Here is a 17,712-nt window from a genome sequence, read left to right as displayed (position 1 = left end):
ATTGCCTACATATACAATCTCATTCCAAAGCACATATCAGGAGATGGGTCTCACACATCCGACAAAACATTAAATCTGTCCTTGGGACTTCAGCAATGACATAATGCTTAAAGGTATGTATTGAGCTCTAGGTGGGCACCCTGCAGCTGTCACTCGTGGAAACATTTTTCATGAAGGCTATAGAAGTAGCCTGAACGCTGGGGGGAATGGCCCTGTATCACTGAAGGCAGTTTCAGCTAGGATTCTAAAAGCATAGTTTTACACAGCTTGACCTCCAGTTGGATAGTCTCTGACCATCCAGGGCTGATAGCACTGAGCTTTTGGATCACTCCAATAAGGACAAACAGCTGTGAAATAGATCTTAGATGCGATCAATAGCTGAAACGTAAGTGCAGACCCTGGACCTAGCATAAGCCTAAACCAGTACAGTATATGCTTAAGCTTGCATTTTAGCTATAAACAATAGCATGGAAAAAAATTGAATAAAATCTGCTGGTCAAGGCCAGGAGGATTGGGCTAGGCCATGTGGAGGTAACTGATTTTTGGAAAACACTAATAGCCATTAAAGGTATGGGTGGATCTAGGATTTTGACAAGGGGATCCAGATGGTATGGCACATCATCACATATAACACAATGTATTTTTCTCCAGTTAAAGAGAAACTAGAAGATTTACTAACATGCTATAGGACTAGCACAATATTATTCAGTTTAAAATAAAAGCAAATAAATATAACTATTGGAACAAGGACTAGTTTGATAGATTATATAATAAACTTTAAAAAACACAACAAACTAGGCTAGAGTCAAAATAGTCAAAAGATGTGTCTAGTTCCATAGTCACAGTTAAATGCATGTCTCTTATCCAGATTCATAAAACAAAATCGAGCCTTCTTGAGCATCTTGAGAGTGCCTCCAATCCTTCAGTCACTCATTTCTACACCTGAGTTAATACTACCACACCTGAGTTAAAATTTTTAGCTAGAGCTAAAAACAGTCTGATGGGCTATGACATAGAAGATACTTTAAAACAGACAGCAAAATTGTAGAAGAAAGCATAGTTTGAATAGAGGAACATTGAGATCATTAAAAAGGATAGTGGGCGATTAACAGGGATCCTAGTTTTCCCTTATAAAACATTGGAAATTCTCTGACTAAAACCCCAAAATCCATGATTAAAATGAAAGGCTGCTATGTATATGGGTATCAGTTGAACAAAATGTTTTACTAATATATTTACAGTTTTAAAGCAATTTGGAAGCCTGCTGGTGCTTCAGTCACTATAATAGAATAAATTCTAAATACCTATAACTTTTGGCATTTGATTTTGAGTTTTTAATCATGGAAAAAATCAGAGTTTTTGCTGCTCCCCTCACTTACCAGGACACGGGTCCAACAGTTGCGAGATTCCAGGCAGAGGCCATGCACCTGTTGCAGAGGAAGGCAACCCCCCCCCACGACTGTACCAATCTGACCAGGGGAAAATTAATTCCTGATCCCAATGTAGCACATTGACCCTGAGCCAGAGGCGCAAGACCCTGTAGCTAGGACTGTCCAGGGCTAAGTCTCAGCAGGAGCATTGTCACATCCCTTAACAGTGGCTAACCAACTTCTTCTTGGACACCTCCAGTGCAGGAGAGTTCACAGCTTCCCTGGGCTGCCCCCTGCTCCTGCTGTTCCACTGCCCCCTACTCCAACCAGGAGTCGAACTGGAATTGAACCATCCCTGACCCGCAACCCCATCCCTGACCTGCAACCCCCAAGCCCTGCCAGAGGGGGCCCCCAGCCCCCTGCAAGCTCCACTTACCTTAGGCTCCAGGAAGAACAGTAATCCTGATCCAAGCCTTGGCTGACTGAAAGCCTCAGGCCCCGCCCTTCCCCCCTCTCCCTCCATCTCTGGACAAGGTTGAGGGTTTCCCATCATTTTTGTAATTAGCTCTTGCAGGCTGGAACTCTGCCAGCCTGCAGCGCTCTTTGCAAAACTGGGAAATCCACGGGTATCTCTGCTAAAAGGAAATATCTGTTTTTCTCTGATAAAGGGGGGAAATCCATGGTTTTCTCTGTTTTTCCATGGGAAATGGGAAACCTGGATCCCTGCTGATAATCTATCACTTATTGCCAGAACTGATAATTTTCAAGGGGCCTAGCCACACTTTGTAGGTTGGCATAAAGCAGGAGATCCCCAAAACCAGTTTCTGAGTAGCCACAGACTGAACTTTTCCAGACAGACATGACATCTAGTACAGGAAAGAAGCAGGGGACATGTGGCACAGCCAGCACGCAGCTCTCAGGGCAAAGACAGCAGGGTGCAGAGCCACACCCGGCCCACAGCAGGCAACCTACCTCTGCCCCACACACAAATCCAGGGGGTATGTGTCCCCCATCCCTCCTCCAGGGGTGTACACAGCGGCAAGAAGCCACACCCTCCCACACCCCTGGAAGACCCACCCTGGCCCCGGGTCTCATTCACCCTGCCTGCCTCTGCCCCACTTCCTCCCTCACCATGGGGCCTTGATCTGCCCCCCCCCCCCCTTCTCTCTCTCCCCATCCCTCTCCCTCCACAGACTTCCTGGTGTGGCACTGCTCTACACACAGCGTGCAGGCTGCAGCTGCTTGTGTATGTTTGTGTTTGTGCGTGCCCACCAGCCCCTCAAGCTGCAGCCACCCAGAGCCTGCACCCAGGCTGCCCTGCGGTTCTCTGCACTGCCACTGCTGCCTCACTGGGTGGCCCAGAGATGGTGGAGCAGAGCCTGGGTATGGGCTCTGTCCCAGGGGTGCCGGGGTTACAGGAGAACCCCAACCCAAAATAGAAGAAAGCCCCAACTAACCACGTGCAGGGGCCGAAAGGAGTGAGAAGGCGTGCGCAGAGAAACCGCCCACATGGCTCGTCAGCCGTGTTCATATTCAGCTGGGGCCGGGTGACGGCAGCTGGAGACACCACCCAGCAGAAACAAAAGACTGCCCTGAGGGCACAGGAGAGAGGCCGGTGAGAGGCGGCTCCACGGGAAGCCCACACCTGAAGGGCGCAGCCGCTGCGTCGGGCAGCCCAGGACGATGGGGGCAGAGCCAGCGGAGGCACCAGCAGTGGAGTCAGCAGAGAAGCCAGCAGCAGCACCGGCAGAGAAGCCGGCAGTGGAACCGGCGAGGGCACCGGCACCAGAGCCGGCAGGGAAGCTGGCAGAGAAGCCGGCTGTGGAGCCGGTGGAGGCACTGGCAGATGAGCTGGCAGTGGAGCCAGCGGAAGCATCAGAGGGGATGCCGACTGGCAAGCCAGCAGGGATGCTGGCAGAAGAGCCAGCAGGGAAGCTGACAAAGGGAGCAGCGGCGAGTGGGAAGAGCAGAGGAGGAGATGAGTGCCGAGGAAACTGGAGCAACTACAGGGAAGCCCGGAGAGGAGATAACGAGGGCGGGGCCGACGGGAACCCCAACGGGGATAGCTACGGGGTGTGGCAGAAGACCCCAAGCAGGGACGGTTAATTAAGTAAGGGAGCCAGCAGACAGGCCCACAGCATCCCCAAGAAGAGTCAACCGGGACGCCATCCCCGGAGTAGGGTCAAGCCTAGGGAAGAGATAGGAGCCCCAATTGGGGCAAGCAACCGGGGCTGGGGCACTGAGGCACTGGGAAAACACAGGGCCTGTAGGCTAAGGGTCACTTTTTATTCCTTTGTGGCCTCCTGGTCTGCCGGTCGCATCTCTCCGGCAGTCATGGTGGTGGGGATTGCACGTTACGTCACGGGGTGGTTGGAATAGGGTGCTAGGGATACGGGATACTCGGATCTAGGACCAAGGGCCTCGAAGCCTTCACGCCTGAGCCACAGCCCAGGGACACTGGGGCTTGTGGCTGGAGGGCCATGGGAGGCCGGGGAAAAAACCGAGTGCAACCAGGGATGCCAAAGGGCCAGGAGACCCGCAACCGAAGGTGGTGAGTGGCCAGGGTGTAGGGGAGATCGGAGCCCCATGAGTGCCCACTGAGAGGTGTGACGACCCCGGAGGCTGCCTCAAAGGGGAACCCCTCCACTGAGGTTCCATTCAAAGTCGTGGCAGGCAAGTTAAGGGGATCCCTGGACGTCAGTCAGGGTAGCCTTTGGGGTCCACTCGCAGGCCCGGGACAGGCAAGATTGATAGTCCAGGCTAAGGCTGCATGAGAACGCCTGATAGAGCAGAGGTGGGCACAGGCTCCAAAACCGCATGCGTGATTAACGCATTTAAAAAAATGACTCAAGAACCGATTAACATGTTAATCACATGCGTTAACTGTGATTAATTGACAGGCCTACTAAAAACCTAACAGCTTTATCAATGAAGACCATACACAAAGGCAAAAAGAAAACAGGATGATAGTAAGCATCATTCCATGATGGTAAGGGAAGGAGATAAGAAATCTTGGCCTCCAAAACTAACTTTCACAAGAACATAAATTCAAACTAATTGATACCTTCCAAGTCTATGAGGGAACTGCTTCTGTTACGTTCCAAAAATTTCATGAAACAAAGAAGTTTGAATAAAACGAATCAGAGAACATCTATTAAGATAACCCATCTATAAACACAGGGTATGGACTAGAGAGGAAAGGGGAGAACTCTACAAATTAAAGACCTGGTACCAGCCTGCATGCCATTTTCCTATGTCTTCTTGAATGGTAAAAATATGTATTATGTTTTGAGGATGTCATGACCCAAAGGGTATGATTGTGTGTGCGCTTCGGCACTGCAGAATTATTTCCCGCCACATGGAGCTTTCTTTGCACGGTGCAATTCTCAGTTGCATAGAGAAAACCCCGGTGCAAAGGAGTTCCCGCCACCCGTATGTAAATTTGTTTCCCACTATTGGCTGTTTCTAAATTATTCCCACGTGGCAGCTAGCAATTGGCTTGCTAGCCGTATAAGAGGCTTGAGGAGTTTCCGCACAAGTTGGAGGACTTCACATCCATCTTGTGAAGAACTCTAAGCGCGCCGTGGAGCCTAACAAACTCCGCGTGTGACTTAGAGGAGGATACAGGGGCCTGATCAACCTCTAGCCTCTCCCTGTCACCGCACGATCCCTCGACGTACCCTACCCTGCGCGCTCGTGGAGAGTCACCTTTCGGACTCTCATTTCGGTTGTTCCATGGAGCCTAGCAAACTCTGTGAGTGGTATCCAGAGCTCTGTTCGTGTTCGTTTAGCGGAGCCTAGCAAACTCCACTCGTGTGTCTTCGGTGGAACCTAGCAAACTTCGCTTGTGTTTGTCTGTAACTGCAACTCAAGAAAGTTTTTCCTGCCTGCACCGCGACCACCTACAGTGTAAGTAAAACAATCTTTAATCAACCGCTACGCGTCAGTGCCTAATTCTAGTTCACCATGCCGACCTTTTCCCCGGCCCACGTGCCCGGGCTGCTGGCCACAGCCCCTCGGCCCCAACAGAGGACAGCTAAACAGGCATTGGAATGCATGTTGGGCTTTTGGGGTGTGATGATAAAAAATCAGGCTATAGATTTGTCATTTCCCTCTTTTCTGACTGGCTGATGATAATAAAGGGAATTGTAACTGTACCTTAATTGCATGTTGTGCCCGTCTCCGCTCAATGATTCACTCCTGTGCCGCCTTTGCCTGAGCAGCTGACCTTGCTCTCCAAGGAACCTCGTGTAGACCCCAAAGGGTACCTCGATTACCTTTGGGGTATCCCCCAAACTCACCTGCCACGACTTTGGATGGTCCTTCAGTGAAGGGGGTCCCCTTTGAGGATGCCTCCAGAGTTGTCACACATCCTGGTGGATGTCCACAGGGCTCCAACCTCCCCTACACCCCGGACATACGCCAACCTTTGAGATGAGCCTCAGGATCTTTTGCAGCTATCCCCTGTTGATGTCTTCCCCGGTCCCCACATGTCCTCCCTCGCAGATGGGCACCTCGGGCTCTGGCCGACCCGAAGAGTCTGGTGGCACTCGGCCTTTGGGATTGTCCCTTTTGACACCCTGCGCTTTCTATGGCTGATGCCATTGGTTATCACCATGTTCTCACATGGGTTTTTTTGTCCTTGAATAGGGTCCCTACTACCCCAACCTGGTACAGTGGGCTCCGCTAACCTGCTCTAGACAGGGAACTAAAATAGATCAGCCCGAAAAAGGAAAACACAAACGATACCCTCACCACCATAAAACCCCATGCCCCAAAAACAACCCAAAGTGACAAGAAGAGAAACTAACAACACGACTACAAGGGAAATGAGATAAAGGGAGAAAAAAAAAAAAAAAGAAGAGGAGCAACCACGGGGAGAGTCCCATGCTCCCCTAGCTCCTAATGCCCCTAGGCTAGCGCGTCCCCTGGGTCAGGGCCTGCGCCTCCACCCCAGCCGGGGTCTCTCTCCTCCCTTCCAGGACCCACCTCTACCCTGGGGTTGTGGCACCTGCTGCCTCCGATAGGAGCTCCCTTGCCGGCTCTTGCTGTTGCCACTGCCAGCTCCTTTGATCCCTGCCGGTCTTCCCTGGCACGGGGATCCCTCACAGCTCCTGCTGCCACCACCGCTGCCAGCTGCAGCAGCTGGATGCACTCTGCCCAGCCCTTCCCCGCCACTCCTCTGGCCCTCAGCGTCCCTCTTCCTGCATTCTCGGGCCCGATTTTTATCTTCACTGGGTGACGCCTTTTCGTGATGTCACCCGACCCCAGCTGGAGATGGACACGGCTGATAAACCGCTTGGGAGGTTTTCCCAGGTGTGCCTCCTCGCTTCTTCGGGCCCCTGCAATAGGTATGTTTGTTTCTTCTTTCACTTCTGTCTGGGGTCTGCCTCTGAATGAGGCTTCCCCCTTGCCTGATCCTGCGTCCCTGGGACACATGTATAAGCTTGCAAAAGAGGTCCTGATCATAGATGGGCTGTAGTCTTATTTCTCCAGAGGCCAAATGGTTCTGAGTTTTTGGGAACAATAGTGATTTCCTTAAAGATTTATTTCTGTGAAGGTAGCAGGCCACTTTTCTCTTTGACATTGACAGAATGCAGCAAAGCCTAACCTCAGGAGAAGTGAGCCCTCAAGAAAAATTAATGGAAGTTGATTTGCTGTCCCCAATTAAAGTCTGCATCTACACTGAGAGGAAACTCCAGGATCCTCAAAAGTCACCATATGTCTATGTAGAAGGTAATCATAGGTTCATAGATTGTAAGGCTGGAAGGGACCTTGGAAGATCATTGGGGTGTACCAGGAGCCCTTTGATCTTTTTCACACCCCCTTTTCTGCTGATATGATTGCATAGCATCCATGAAGGCTGGTGTTATAGGTAGGCATAAAAAGGCACACAGGCTGCTGTGAGCTCAAAGTGAGTTCTCATCAGTGAAAGTCAGACTTGGGTCCCATCGTGGAACTAGGTTATTATAGTTGTTAGGGGCTGGAAAGGACCTTACAGATCATCAGGTCTAGCCCCCCTGCACTTGGGCTGGAAAGACCACTGGGATCAGATGACCCCTTGTGCCCATTATTTCTTGTTCTTCCCTGGGGCCCTTGGTGAACAGATGCTCCCCCAGGCCCTAATGTACACTCTTAATATATTTATAGGCTGCCACCAAGTCCCCTCTGAATCTTCCCTTCTCCAGGCTGAACAGTCCCATGTTTTTCAGCCTCTCCTCATATAACCTGGTCTCTAGGCCTCTAATCATGCTCAGGGCCCTCCTTTGGACTCTCTCGAGGTTTTCCACAAGCTTCCTGAAGTGCAGTGCCCAGAACTGTATGCAGTACTCCAGCTGCGGTTTCACCAAGGGTGAGTAGAGAGGGAGGATGACATCCTTAGCCTTGCTTGAGATGCCTTAGACGCATGCCAGTGTCTGATTAGCTCTGCCAGCTACAGCATCGCGCTGGTGGTTCATGTTCATTTTATTGTCTATCACAATACCTAGGTCTCGTTCAGATGTGGTGCTAGCAAGTGTAGCAATGCCGAACCTGTAAGAGAAAAACTTTTAAGTCCCCAAAAAACTGGACTGGTGGCTGGGAGAATATGTGCTACCTATCAATGGACAAGTGAAAGGCTGAGACAGTAGCTAGGCCAGGGATGGGCAAAATATGGCCTGCAGGCCAGATCTGGCCCATCAATGGATTGGATCCAGCTTGCAGCTGCCCCCACAGAACTTTGCATGGAGCTGAGCCAGGCCCATAGATTCATAGATGTTAGGGTCGGAAGGGACCTCAATAGATCATCGAGTCCGACCCCCTGCATAGGCAGGGAAGAGTGCTGGGTCTAGATGACCCCAGCTAGATGCCTATCTAACCTCCTCTTGAAGACCCCCAGGGTAGGGGAGAGCACCACCTCCCTTGGGAGCCCGTTCCAGACCTTGGCCACTCGAACTGTGAAGAAGTTCCTCCTAATGTTCAGTCTAAATCTGCTCTCTGCTAGCTTGTGGCCATTATTTCTTGTAACCTCCGGGGGCGCCTTGGTGAATAAATACTCACCAATTCCCTTCTGTGCCCCTGTGATGAACTTATAGGCAGTCACAAGGTCGCCTCTCAACCTTCTCTTGCGGAGGCTGAAAAGGTCCAGTTTCTCTAGTCTCTCGGCAGCCACTGCTGTGCTTCTGCCTGCCCCTGCCAGCCAGTGTGCGGAACTGCTCCCGATGTGGCTCCAGCCACCTGGGTGGCTGCTTGGCTCCCCTCGCCTTCTGTGGCAGCTTGTCCTTCTGCTCTGCTCTGGGTTGTGGGGGAAGCTGAAGCTGGCCAAGGGTGAGTGAAGGCGGGGGTGTAGCAGAGTTTGCTAGGGCGGTGAAGTTTACAGCTGCCCCCATGGCACTCTGCATGGGACTGAGCCCCACTCATGGCAGCCTGCAACGTGCTTCTGCCTGTGCCCCCCAGCCCAGCTCCAGTCAGTGCGCACAGCTTACTGGCAGGGCTGCTCCCAGCAGCTCTTCACCTCTAGGGGCAGATCCTTCTCCTATTTCTGCCCCTACTGCACCACTCTGGCAAGGAAGAAGTTTCAGTCAGGCAGTTTCTGTCCCAGTGCATAGGGCTCCAGCTCCAGCTCACCTTCCACTCGCCCCATCCACCTGGTATGATGAACAGCTACGTGCAGGCTGGAAGCAGGTGGAAGGTGGCCAGGAGCTGGAGCCAGAGCCCTGTCCTCAAGCAGGAGTTATCTGGCTGCAGCTTTCCCCCCTTCCAAAGTGGCGTAGCACAGACAGGAGCAGAAGGGGCTGCCGCTGGAGGCAAGGATTGCTGAGCAGCACCCAGGTGGCTGCAACCACACCGGGAGCAGCCTTACTGGTAAACTGTATGTGCTGGCCAGGCAGGTGTGCAGCCCAGGCTGCCCCAGGTGGGAGTGGGTAGGGCTCAGCCCCATGTGGGACACTTTAGAGACCACACCACCTGGGCAAGCTTTGCTGCCTGTGCCCCTAGTTCCCCCTGGCCAGCTCCAGCTTCCCTCCACCATGCAGTGGTGCGGCAGGGGCAGGAGCAGGAAAAAGGGTGGCCACTGGGGGCAAGGGGAGCTGAGCAGCACCTGGGCAGCTGCACTCGGAGCAGCCCTGCTGGAAGCTCTGTCCGCTGGCAGGGGCTGGGGTGGGTGCTGGTGGGCATGGTCAGGAGCACAGTGCTGGCTGCTATGGGCCAGTCTTGGCCCCATGTGGAGTGCTGTGGGGGCAACTGCGGGCTAGATCCAATTAGCTGGCAAGCTTTGTTTTGCCCACCTCTAGGCTAAACTGTTTTCAGTGGAGGCAGATGACAGAACAAGGAACAATGGTCTCAAGTTGCAGCAAGAGCAGTTTAGGTTAGGCATCAGGAAAACACCCTCACTAGGACAACAGTAAAGAACTGGAACAGGCTACCCAGAAAAGGTGTGGGATCTCCATCCTTTGAGGTTTAAAGACCCCAGTAAACAAAGCCCTGGCTAGGATGATCTAGTTGAGGATGGTCCTGCTTTGAACAGGGGGTTGGACTAAATGTCCTCCTGAGGTCCCTTCCAACCCTAACTTTCTATAATTCTATGATATTCGTGGATAGACTATGATATTAGTGGTCAGACTGGTGACTTCCACAGCTGCAAGTATGGCCTTTTCAGGAGGATGGTTAAATATTAGGAGAACAGGGCTGGAAGGGATATCAAGAGGTCATCTAGTCCAGCCCCCTGCTCAAGGAAGGATCATCCCTGACTAGACTATCCCAGCCATGTGTTTATCTAACCTGCTCTTGAAACCTTCCAAGGATGAAGATTCCAGTTTCTCTAGGTAGCTTGTTCCAAAGCTTGGTCACCCTCCTAGTCAGAAAGTTCCTCATAAACTCTACCCTGAATTTCCCCTGCTGAAGCTTGAGACTGTTACTCCTAGTCCTGTCCCCTACAGCCACAGAGAAAAGCCCATCCCTGTCCTCTCTATAAATTGTCCTCCAGGTATTTGAGAACTTACCATATCCTCCCTCAGTTTTGCCTTCTACAGACTTCTGGAAGTGGTTAACGTTCTTGGTGAAAAAGTCGGTTGCATCCTGTGACAAGCAGTTTAATGATAGGTTTTATGAACCCAATAGCTCTTCAGTTTGGTATAGAGGTGCACTAATACATTGGTCTAATATCGGATCGGCATCGACATAAAGAAAATTGACTGCGCTGGAAATGGGCTTTTTCTGCCTGATGTGACTGATAAATACCCAATGCATGTATGCAGCTACAGCACAGCATGTAGGCATCGAGGAGTGCAACCCAGCAGTGTGGACAGCTGCATCCAGCTGGTAAGTCTGTTGTGGAAGAAGGGGAGACGGGAGGGAAGGGGTGTGTTGGGGGGGCAGATCAAGGCCCCCATGGTGAGGGTGAGAGTGGGGCTGAGGCAGGCACTGCCCAGATGGGTGGGGTGCAGGATGGAGCCATGGCTCATTTGGGGGCCATGGCAGGGGGTGTCTCCCACTGCTGCGCACACCCCAGGGGGACATGGGGGCATATGCCCCTGGATCTGCATGGGGTAAGGGCGGGCTGCTGCTGCAGGCTGGAACCAGGGTGGCACCAGGTTCTTCCTGGTGGGGGCTGGGCTGGACTGTGCTTCGGGCAGGGTGGGGCAGGCAGTGGTGCTGGGAGTGGGGGGTTGGGGGGAGCTATGGAAAATTTTGGGGTGGCTGAACCCCCCCCCCCAGCACCACCACTACCTGCCCAGCCACTGCTGGGAAGAGCTCGGTGCTGCTCTGGGCCCAGCCTGCTCCACATGCAGATCTGGGGGCACCCCCCCCATATCCTCCTGGGGTGCGCAGTGGTGGGAGCTCCCCCCTTCCCTGCCCCCACCCAGGTGAGCCGCAGCTCTGTCCCGCACCCTGCCCCGGCTGTCCAGTGCCTGCCCTAGCTCCACTCCCTACCTCACCACAGGGGCCTTGATCTGCCCCCCTCCCCTTCCACCACAACAGACTTACCAGCTGTTCTTCAAGCTGCTAGGCTGTGTATCTGAAATTGGATCGGTATTGGCTGATACGTCTCCTCAAAAATTGGCTTTTGGTATCAGCCCCAAAAATCTCTATCGGTGCACCCCTAGTTTTGTATGATGGGTCTACCAATGTTTACATGTTTGTATATCTTAAGAAACATAAAATGTTTGTAAAGTGGGAAAAGGGGGATCAGTTTGCATGGCTTATCTTGAAGCTTATACGGAAAGTAATTGATGTCTTTGAGTTTCAAATGTGAATATTGGTGTGGGGACTCTCCCACATTTTTTATGGTTGTTGTTACACAGCTGTCTGTTTGATTTATTGACAGTCTGCAAACTTGAGGGCTATGGCTCTCCTTTGCCTGCTGTTTGATTGTTGTTTTGTTATTGCATCTTAAAGCCTGTATGACTTTTTTCTCCTAGAGTGGTTGCGTGAGTCTCTGAAAGAGTAGTCGCTGTGTTTGTTGAGGATTTCACTGTTGCATTATGAAGAAAAGAAGTCAGTACAGTGGTTCAAGGTATGGTTTTGACTGCTGGGAGGTGTCCATGTAGATGGTTTTCTATTGATCTTGGCAAGAAGGTAGTCAGATGTGGTTTTGTTCCATTTGTAGTATATCCTACTGCTCTGAAAGAGACCTCAGGAGCTCACCTAGTTTAGTTCTGAGTGAAGGAGCAAGACCCTCTCACCAGGAACCTCTGAGCTTTTTAGTGCCGGCAGGAGAATCAGCACACCCCAGTCAAAATCCCCATCCTTGGTTGCAGCCAACACCCAGTGCTTCTGAGGAAGGCAAAATCAAGACCTGTGTGGCAACCAGCTCAAAAGTATGAGGTACCCAAACACCCTCAACTCTGCATTGCAACCAAGGGACTGGTTAGCATATCAACTTACTTCCTTTTGCCTAATTCTTAGCACTTTCCATCCTAACCAAGTTAGTCCTTTACCTCTCTTTCTCTTGCTTAAACCAAGGCTTTCTGCAAGTTTGGTCCATGTTTACCTATAAGAATACAAAACCAAACATACCTTTATACTTACTACATGAAGTACACTAATTTCCTTAATATAACATGATCTGTATAGGACTTGTTGAAGAAAAATATTTGAGTTTGTTATCCCTGTTTACCTGGGTTCTAGGCTGGAAGAACCAACATACCAAGTACTATAGTTGCTTGGAACATAGCATTGCTCCAAAAAAAACAGGCAATTCATGGGGCCATTTGAAGCAAGTGTTAGCAAAGGCATGGCATAATTAACAATCTCTGGTCCTTTCATTGATTCTGAAGCTATCCAATAGATGTTGAGCGCATGACCCGAGGTAGCAGGGGAGAGGCCAGACTGCTTAAACACTAATGTGACATAAGAAAGCAGGGCTACATTTCAAAGTAAGCAGCAGGGGTATGGGTTGTAGCCATGTTGGTCTAAGGACATAGGCAGATAAGGTTCATTGGGTAAATGTAATATCTTTTATTAGACACACTCAAATACAAAATTTTTTCCAACTATTTGAGTTGGTCTAATAAAAGATATCAAAGTAAGCAGCAGGCACTTTGTGAATAGTGTCACCTTTCACCATATACATTGTAAATCCTGCGAAAGCCAGGAACTTACTGAGACTTGGGAGGCACGGGATACCTGGTGGACACGAAAAACATGCCACTTTCAAGGTACCCAAGAAAGAGAAGGGGGTGCAGATCACCTATAAAAACCCAGGCAAAGATGAGGCCTGTGGGACTGCCCTCACCAGCTAAAAAGAGCTGCATATCCCCCAGAAGAACTTCGGAACACCTTGCTGCAGACTCTATCCCCAGGACTACATAAGATGTACACAAAGTTTCTGTCGTGTCATGACCTATGCCAAGTTGTGTATTGCTGGCTGTGTCTTATGTTGCTGTGTCTTAGCTTAGGCAAAGTTTTTGTTGTTTCTTTGTCTTATGCTTGAAATTACAAATTGCTGTGCTCAATAAATGCTCTCTTCAGAGAACAGACTATTCTTGTGCAAGTATTTTGACTTCAGTGCCACTACCTACAATCTAATATTAAGTCCAGTAACACAAGGATCAGATTGTGAAGAAATCCCCCTCTCTGTACCCCCAACTTGGGCCAAACCAGGTGACTCCTGGTTTTCTTCTTGGTACAGGCTGGTCAGTTAGGTGACCTAGCCAGAGAAATTCCTGTGGGGTAGGAAGGAGCACCCTCTTCCTGGGGTGGGCATTTTGAATGCAGCAAGCAAAGACCCCAGGTGCCTGCCTGGAGATTAACTGCAAGTAAAAAGCCTGGAAACTAGCCAGGAGTTAGGAATTGTGTGTAGGCCAGTTGTTTCTTAAAAAGATTACTGAGTCCAAGATTATATAAGACTCAAGTGCTTATATTTGCTCAAAATGTATTCTGACTTCCTCCTCCTAACCCCCACCTCAAAGGTATCAGGTTACAGTATTCCTTGTTGAGCTATTGTGGGTTGAGAGGAAGCCTTTCGCTCCAAGCTTGGCCAGCAAAGTTTGTCTTTATTTTCCTTCAGTTACCTGATGCTATCTTGGGGTGCTTCAAGCTGAAAGAAGCACCCAAAAATATTTCTGTGGCCAAAGCACCCCAAAGGTTTGCAGGGTCTGTGCGCCCCGGGCTGCAGAGCCCGACCAGAAACTAGTGCCTGGGTGGTAGCAGCGTTACCCCAGGCTTGTGGATGTTCTCCAGAAAGTGGGACAGCTGGCTGTAGGTTCCCCAAGGGAGACTCCTGAAGCATGGTTTGGGGCCTGACACAGTGAGGTCTGCATAGTAGCGCCCCGCACTGTGCTGTCACATGGATCATCACGAGGGAGAAGGCCTGAAGCCCTGAGAATGATGAATAGCTCAAGAAGAGGCTACCTCCAGTTTAAAAAAAAGCAGCTTTATAATGGAACTAAAAATAATCAACAAAAGAACAAAAACAAAAAGACTCTTAAAAATAACAGCATCTCACAGCACAGCAAGACAAGAATGTGGGGAAGGACAGAATGGAAAAGGCATCAAGTCTTAGTGTTAGGGCTGATGACTAGCTGCATCCCTGCTCTTCCTTTCCATATCAGTGCAGAAGAGATAAGGTTAACAAAAGAACTATAATTAAAAAAAGGTGTAACAAGTCCCAGTGGAAAAAAATGCCTCAAGACATGAAAGCTGTTGTGAGGAACAATGATGAAAAACTGTTTTGAGCCAGGTAGCTGGGAAGAACTGTGGTATAGGCATCATAAAATGCCCTTTCATGCTCAAGGCAACATGGGGCAAGAGCACAAAAAACCTTGTCAGAGCTCAGCAGTATTAGACACAGTGAAAATGTGTATGCAAACAATTACATAAAGAATCACTTGATTTTATCACTATCAACTACAAACAGAAAAGATGTGAGAAATGTTAAGGGGTGTTGGTTGTAGCCATGTTGCTCTAAGGACATAGGCAGGCAAGGTTCTTTGGGTAGATGTGATATCTTTTATTAGAACATCTAAATAGTTGGAAAAAATGGCTTTCACCCAACAAGGACACTCCTTCAGAGACAGAGATTGCACTTTTGAAAGAGCCACCTGGATACCACGCAAAGAATTGCTGCAGTACAAAAAGAAAATCCCCACAAAATGCACAACGTTAGTTATGACACACCATCCTTCCCTGGAATCTTTACAGAAAATCCTCAAACAATTGCAACCCACGCTAGAAAAAGACCCAGTTCTTTAGAACCACTCATCCTAGCCTTTAAACAAGCACCGAACTTTGCTAACCTCATCACCAGACATAAACTTCTTATGACCCAAACCACACCAAATGGATCCAGACCATGCCAGGACAAGAAATGATAAACCTGCCAGCACATCTCCACCAGTCCCACAATAACTATATCCCACAACAGAACCAACACTATTCCTGGATCTTATACCTGCACCTCCAGAAATGTAATGCACCTCATCCAGTGCACCAGATGCCCTGATGGAAAATATGTAGGAGAAACCAAACAACTCTGTACCAAAATGAATGCACAATGAAAATCCATCAAAGACAAAAATATCCAATTATCTGTGGGCACCCACTTCTCACAAGACAATCATTCCTTCTCCAATTTCTCAGTTCTAATCCTCAAAGGGAATTTACAAAATACCTTTCGCAGGCAAGAACTTGCCTACAAACTTCACTTCATAAATCTACTGGATACAAAAAATCGTGGACTAAATAGAGACATTGGATTTATGACACATGACAACCTGCCTGACATCTGATACCCCAGGTAACCTGCCTCCTGCTGACCACTTGCATTCCTTCATAATTTCCCTCCCTTCCCCACCCTCCCTCCCTCTCTCTACCCATTGTCTTCCAAACTTTGACTCATTTGCATTTTCACAGACCTGCATGTTGTAAATTAGCATATTTCTTACCTTGGAGAACACAACACCAGCAGTCTCCCTATGCCAGATGATGGGTATTTGTGCCCAAAAGCAAAGAACTTTTTCCCAACCATTTAGTTGGTTTAATAAAATATATTACATCTAATCAAAGAACCTTGCCTCCCAGAAATCTTAAGGTCCCACAAAGTGCAGGGTGTGGATTAGGCAACAGATTGGTAACAAAGAGATAGAATACTAAGATAAAAAATTAGAAAGCCAAAACTAACCAAAGTAGAATTCTGACAAGGTCACTACCAGGAAGAAGTTAGAAGGATGATAAGAGAGACAAAGACAAGGTGGCATGGGAAGAACTGAAAAACGCATTGAGAAAAAGCACAGATAATGGTGCAGAAAAATTACAAGTAAAGAAAAGCTCTTGGACGACCAAAGAAATCATTTTTCTATCCTTCCTTGGTCTAAAAGAACAAGTATAAAGATCATCATCAGAAAAAACAAAATAAATTTTAAGAACAAAATGATAGAGAAGTATGTTTGTAAAATGAGAAAGAAATAACAGAATTGGACAAAGAAAGCAAGTGAAATATATCAAGAGAATGCTCAACGAAAGAAAGGCAAAAGTTATAACACTAAAGAACACAAATCTTGAATGTGAAAGAAATCCTCAAAAGAATGAGACTCCATACTGATTGACTGTTCATGCAGTACAGCTATTAAAGTGAGACTCCAGACTTGTCTTTCTGGTATGGGTGAGCATTTTAAGTGTAGTCTTCAGAAAAATGAAGTAAAATGAGATATTCTATTTATAATTAGGAACAAAAATTTTTAAATATCCACTGTATCAATTAAATAGTACACAAATGGAATGAAAACAACAAAGGATTAGTAACACAACTCCATTCTGAATAAAAATATGTTGATTTTTTTTTTTTTTTTTTTAAAGATCTATATTTGTATTCACTCCATGCTTGACTTGTTATGTAAACTCTAGGTCAGTTCCCAACCTTTTCAGGACTTGGAAAAATAAAAAAGGAATTTATCTGTTCCAAAGAACTCAGAAAGACCACAATAAGACAGAATGTTTTTAACACTATGAATTTCTATTTGAAATGTATGGGTTTATCTTGTGAATCATATTTGTACAGCTAACAGTGCTAATGTTGTATGGCATCCTGCAACACCCTTGAAAGGATCTTAAGGTACCCCGTTGAGAATCACTGCTGTACATGTTGCCAGCTTATGAAAAGGGCAAAACTGCAATGTGACATTGGACTCAAGTTTAGACTCCTGCAAGTCCCAGCTCTGTCACTTACTGACATGGAGGTCTGAAAGGTTGCATGACAGAAGGAGGTGGTTCCCACAAAAAGTTTTATTTCTCATTAGTAAAAGATATCTGCAAAGGGCTCCATCATCGAGCACGGCGGGCAGAAGCTCGAGAAATGGGAGTCTTCTTGGTAGGGGTTTCATCCTCTTTCAATTCTGCTGAAAGCTCTAAAAGGGTAGAAGATGCATGTTAGTTGCTAATGAGCCAACATACTCGCATACTTTCAATTCAGGCAACCCTAGCAAGGGGGATAAATCTACGGGTGACAAAAGGGTCATCTAAAGTCCTCTGCACATCCATAAGACACAAAGAGACAATCTGGAGTTAGGGTCCTAAGAAGAACATGCAAGTAGCGCTTGGTAGGAGCCACCTTATAAGGTGGTCCAAAACAGCGATAGTCTACACCCCCCCACCCCCACAGGCTTCAAAAAACCATGAACTGGGTGGGTTCCTTACCATCCTCCTCAAGACTGTTCTCTTCATCACTAGAGAAGGTGATAGCAGGTCTCCGGGATGGATTGCGTTTTGAGGCATTCCGGTGGTGTCTAGTCATGCGAGGCGGTGGCGTGATGAATGGTGAGTCTACCTCTCTGTTGGCTACGCGCAGTGGCTGGCGGCGTTGGGAGCCTACAGGGGAAGCAGAAAGGTGGGAAGCCCAACCATCTGAAATTGCTGAGAAGCCCGCAGC

At 48.6% G+C, this 17,712-nt stretch overlaps 1 protein-coding gene across 1 annotated transcript in view; it reads right to left on the bottom strand.

Annotated features, from left to right (window-relative positions):
• Window positions 1-16,808: 16,808 nt before the first annotated feature.
• The window catches only part of NCAPD2 (non-SMC condensin I complex subunit D2), a gene marked incomplete at its 5' end in the record, with an annotated part of 58,768 nt that continues 57,864 nt past the window's right edge, over window positions 16,809-17,712 (bottom strand). Inside the window, 2 exons of the mRNA XM_025211935.1 lie at window positions 16,809-17,191; window positions 17,481-17,651. Of these exons, the coding sequence (XP_025067720.1) occupies window positions 17,109-17,191; window positions 17,481-17,651 (254 nt within the window). The remainder of the gene's footprint in view (window positions 17,192-17,480; window positions 17,652-17,712) is intronic.

This window comes from Alligator sinensis, unplaced genomic scaffold, assembly GCF_000455745.1.
Source record: "Alligator sinensis unplaced genomic scaffold, ASM45574v1 scaffold1238_1, whole genome shotgun sequence".
NCBI lineage: Eukaryota > Metazoa > Chordata > Crocodylia > Alligatoridae > Alligator > Alligator sinensis.
Note: the sequence above shows the minus strand (reverse complement) of the source record. Positions and strands in the feature narration are given on the sequence as shown.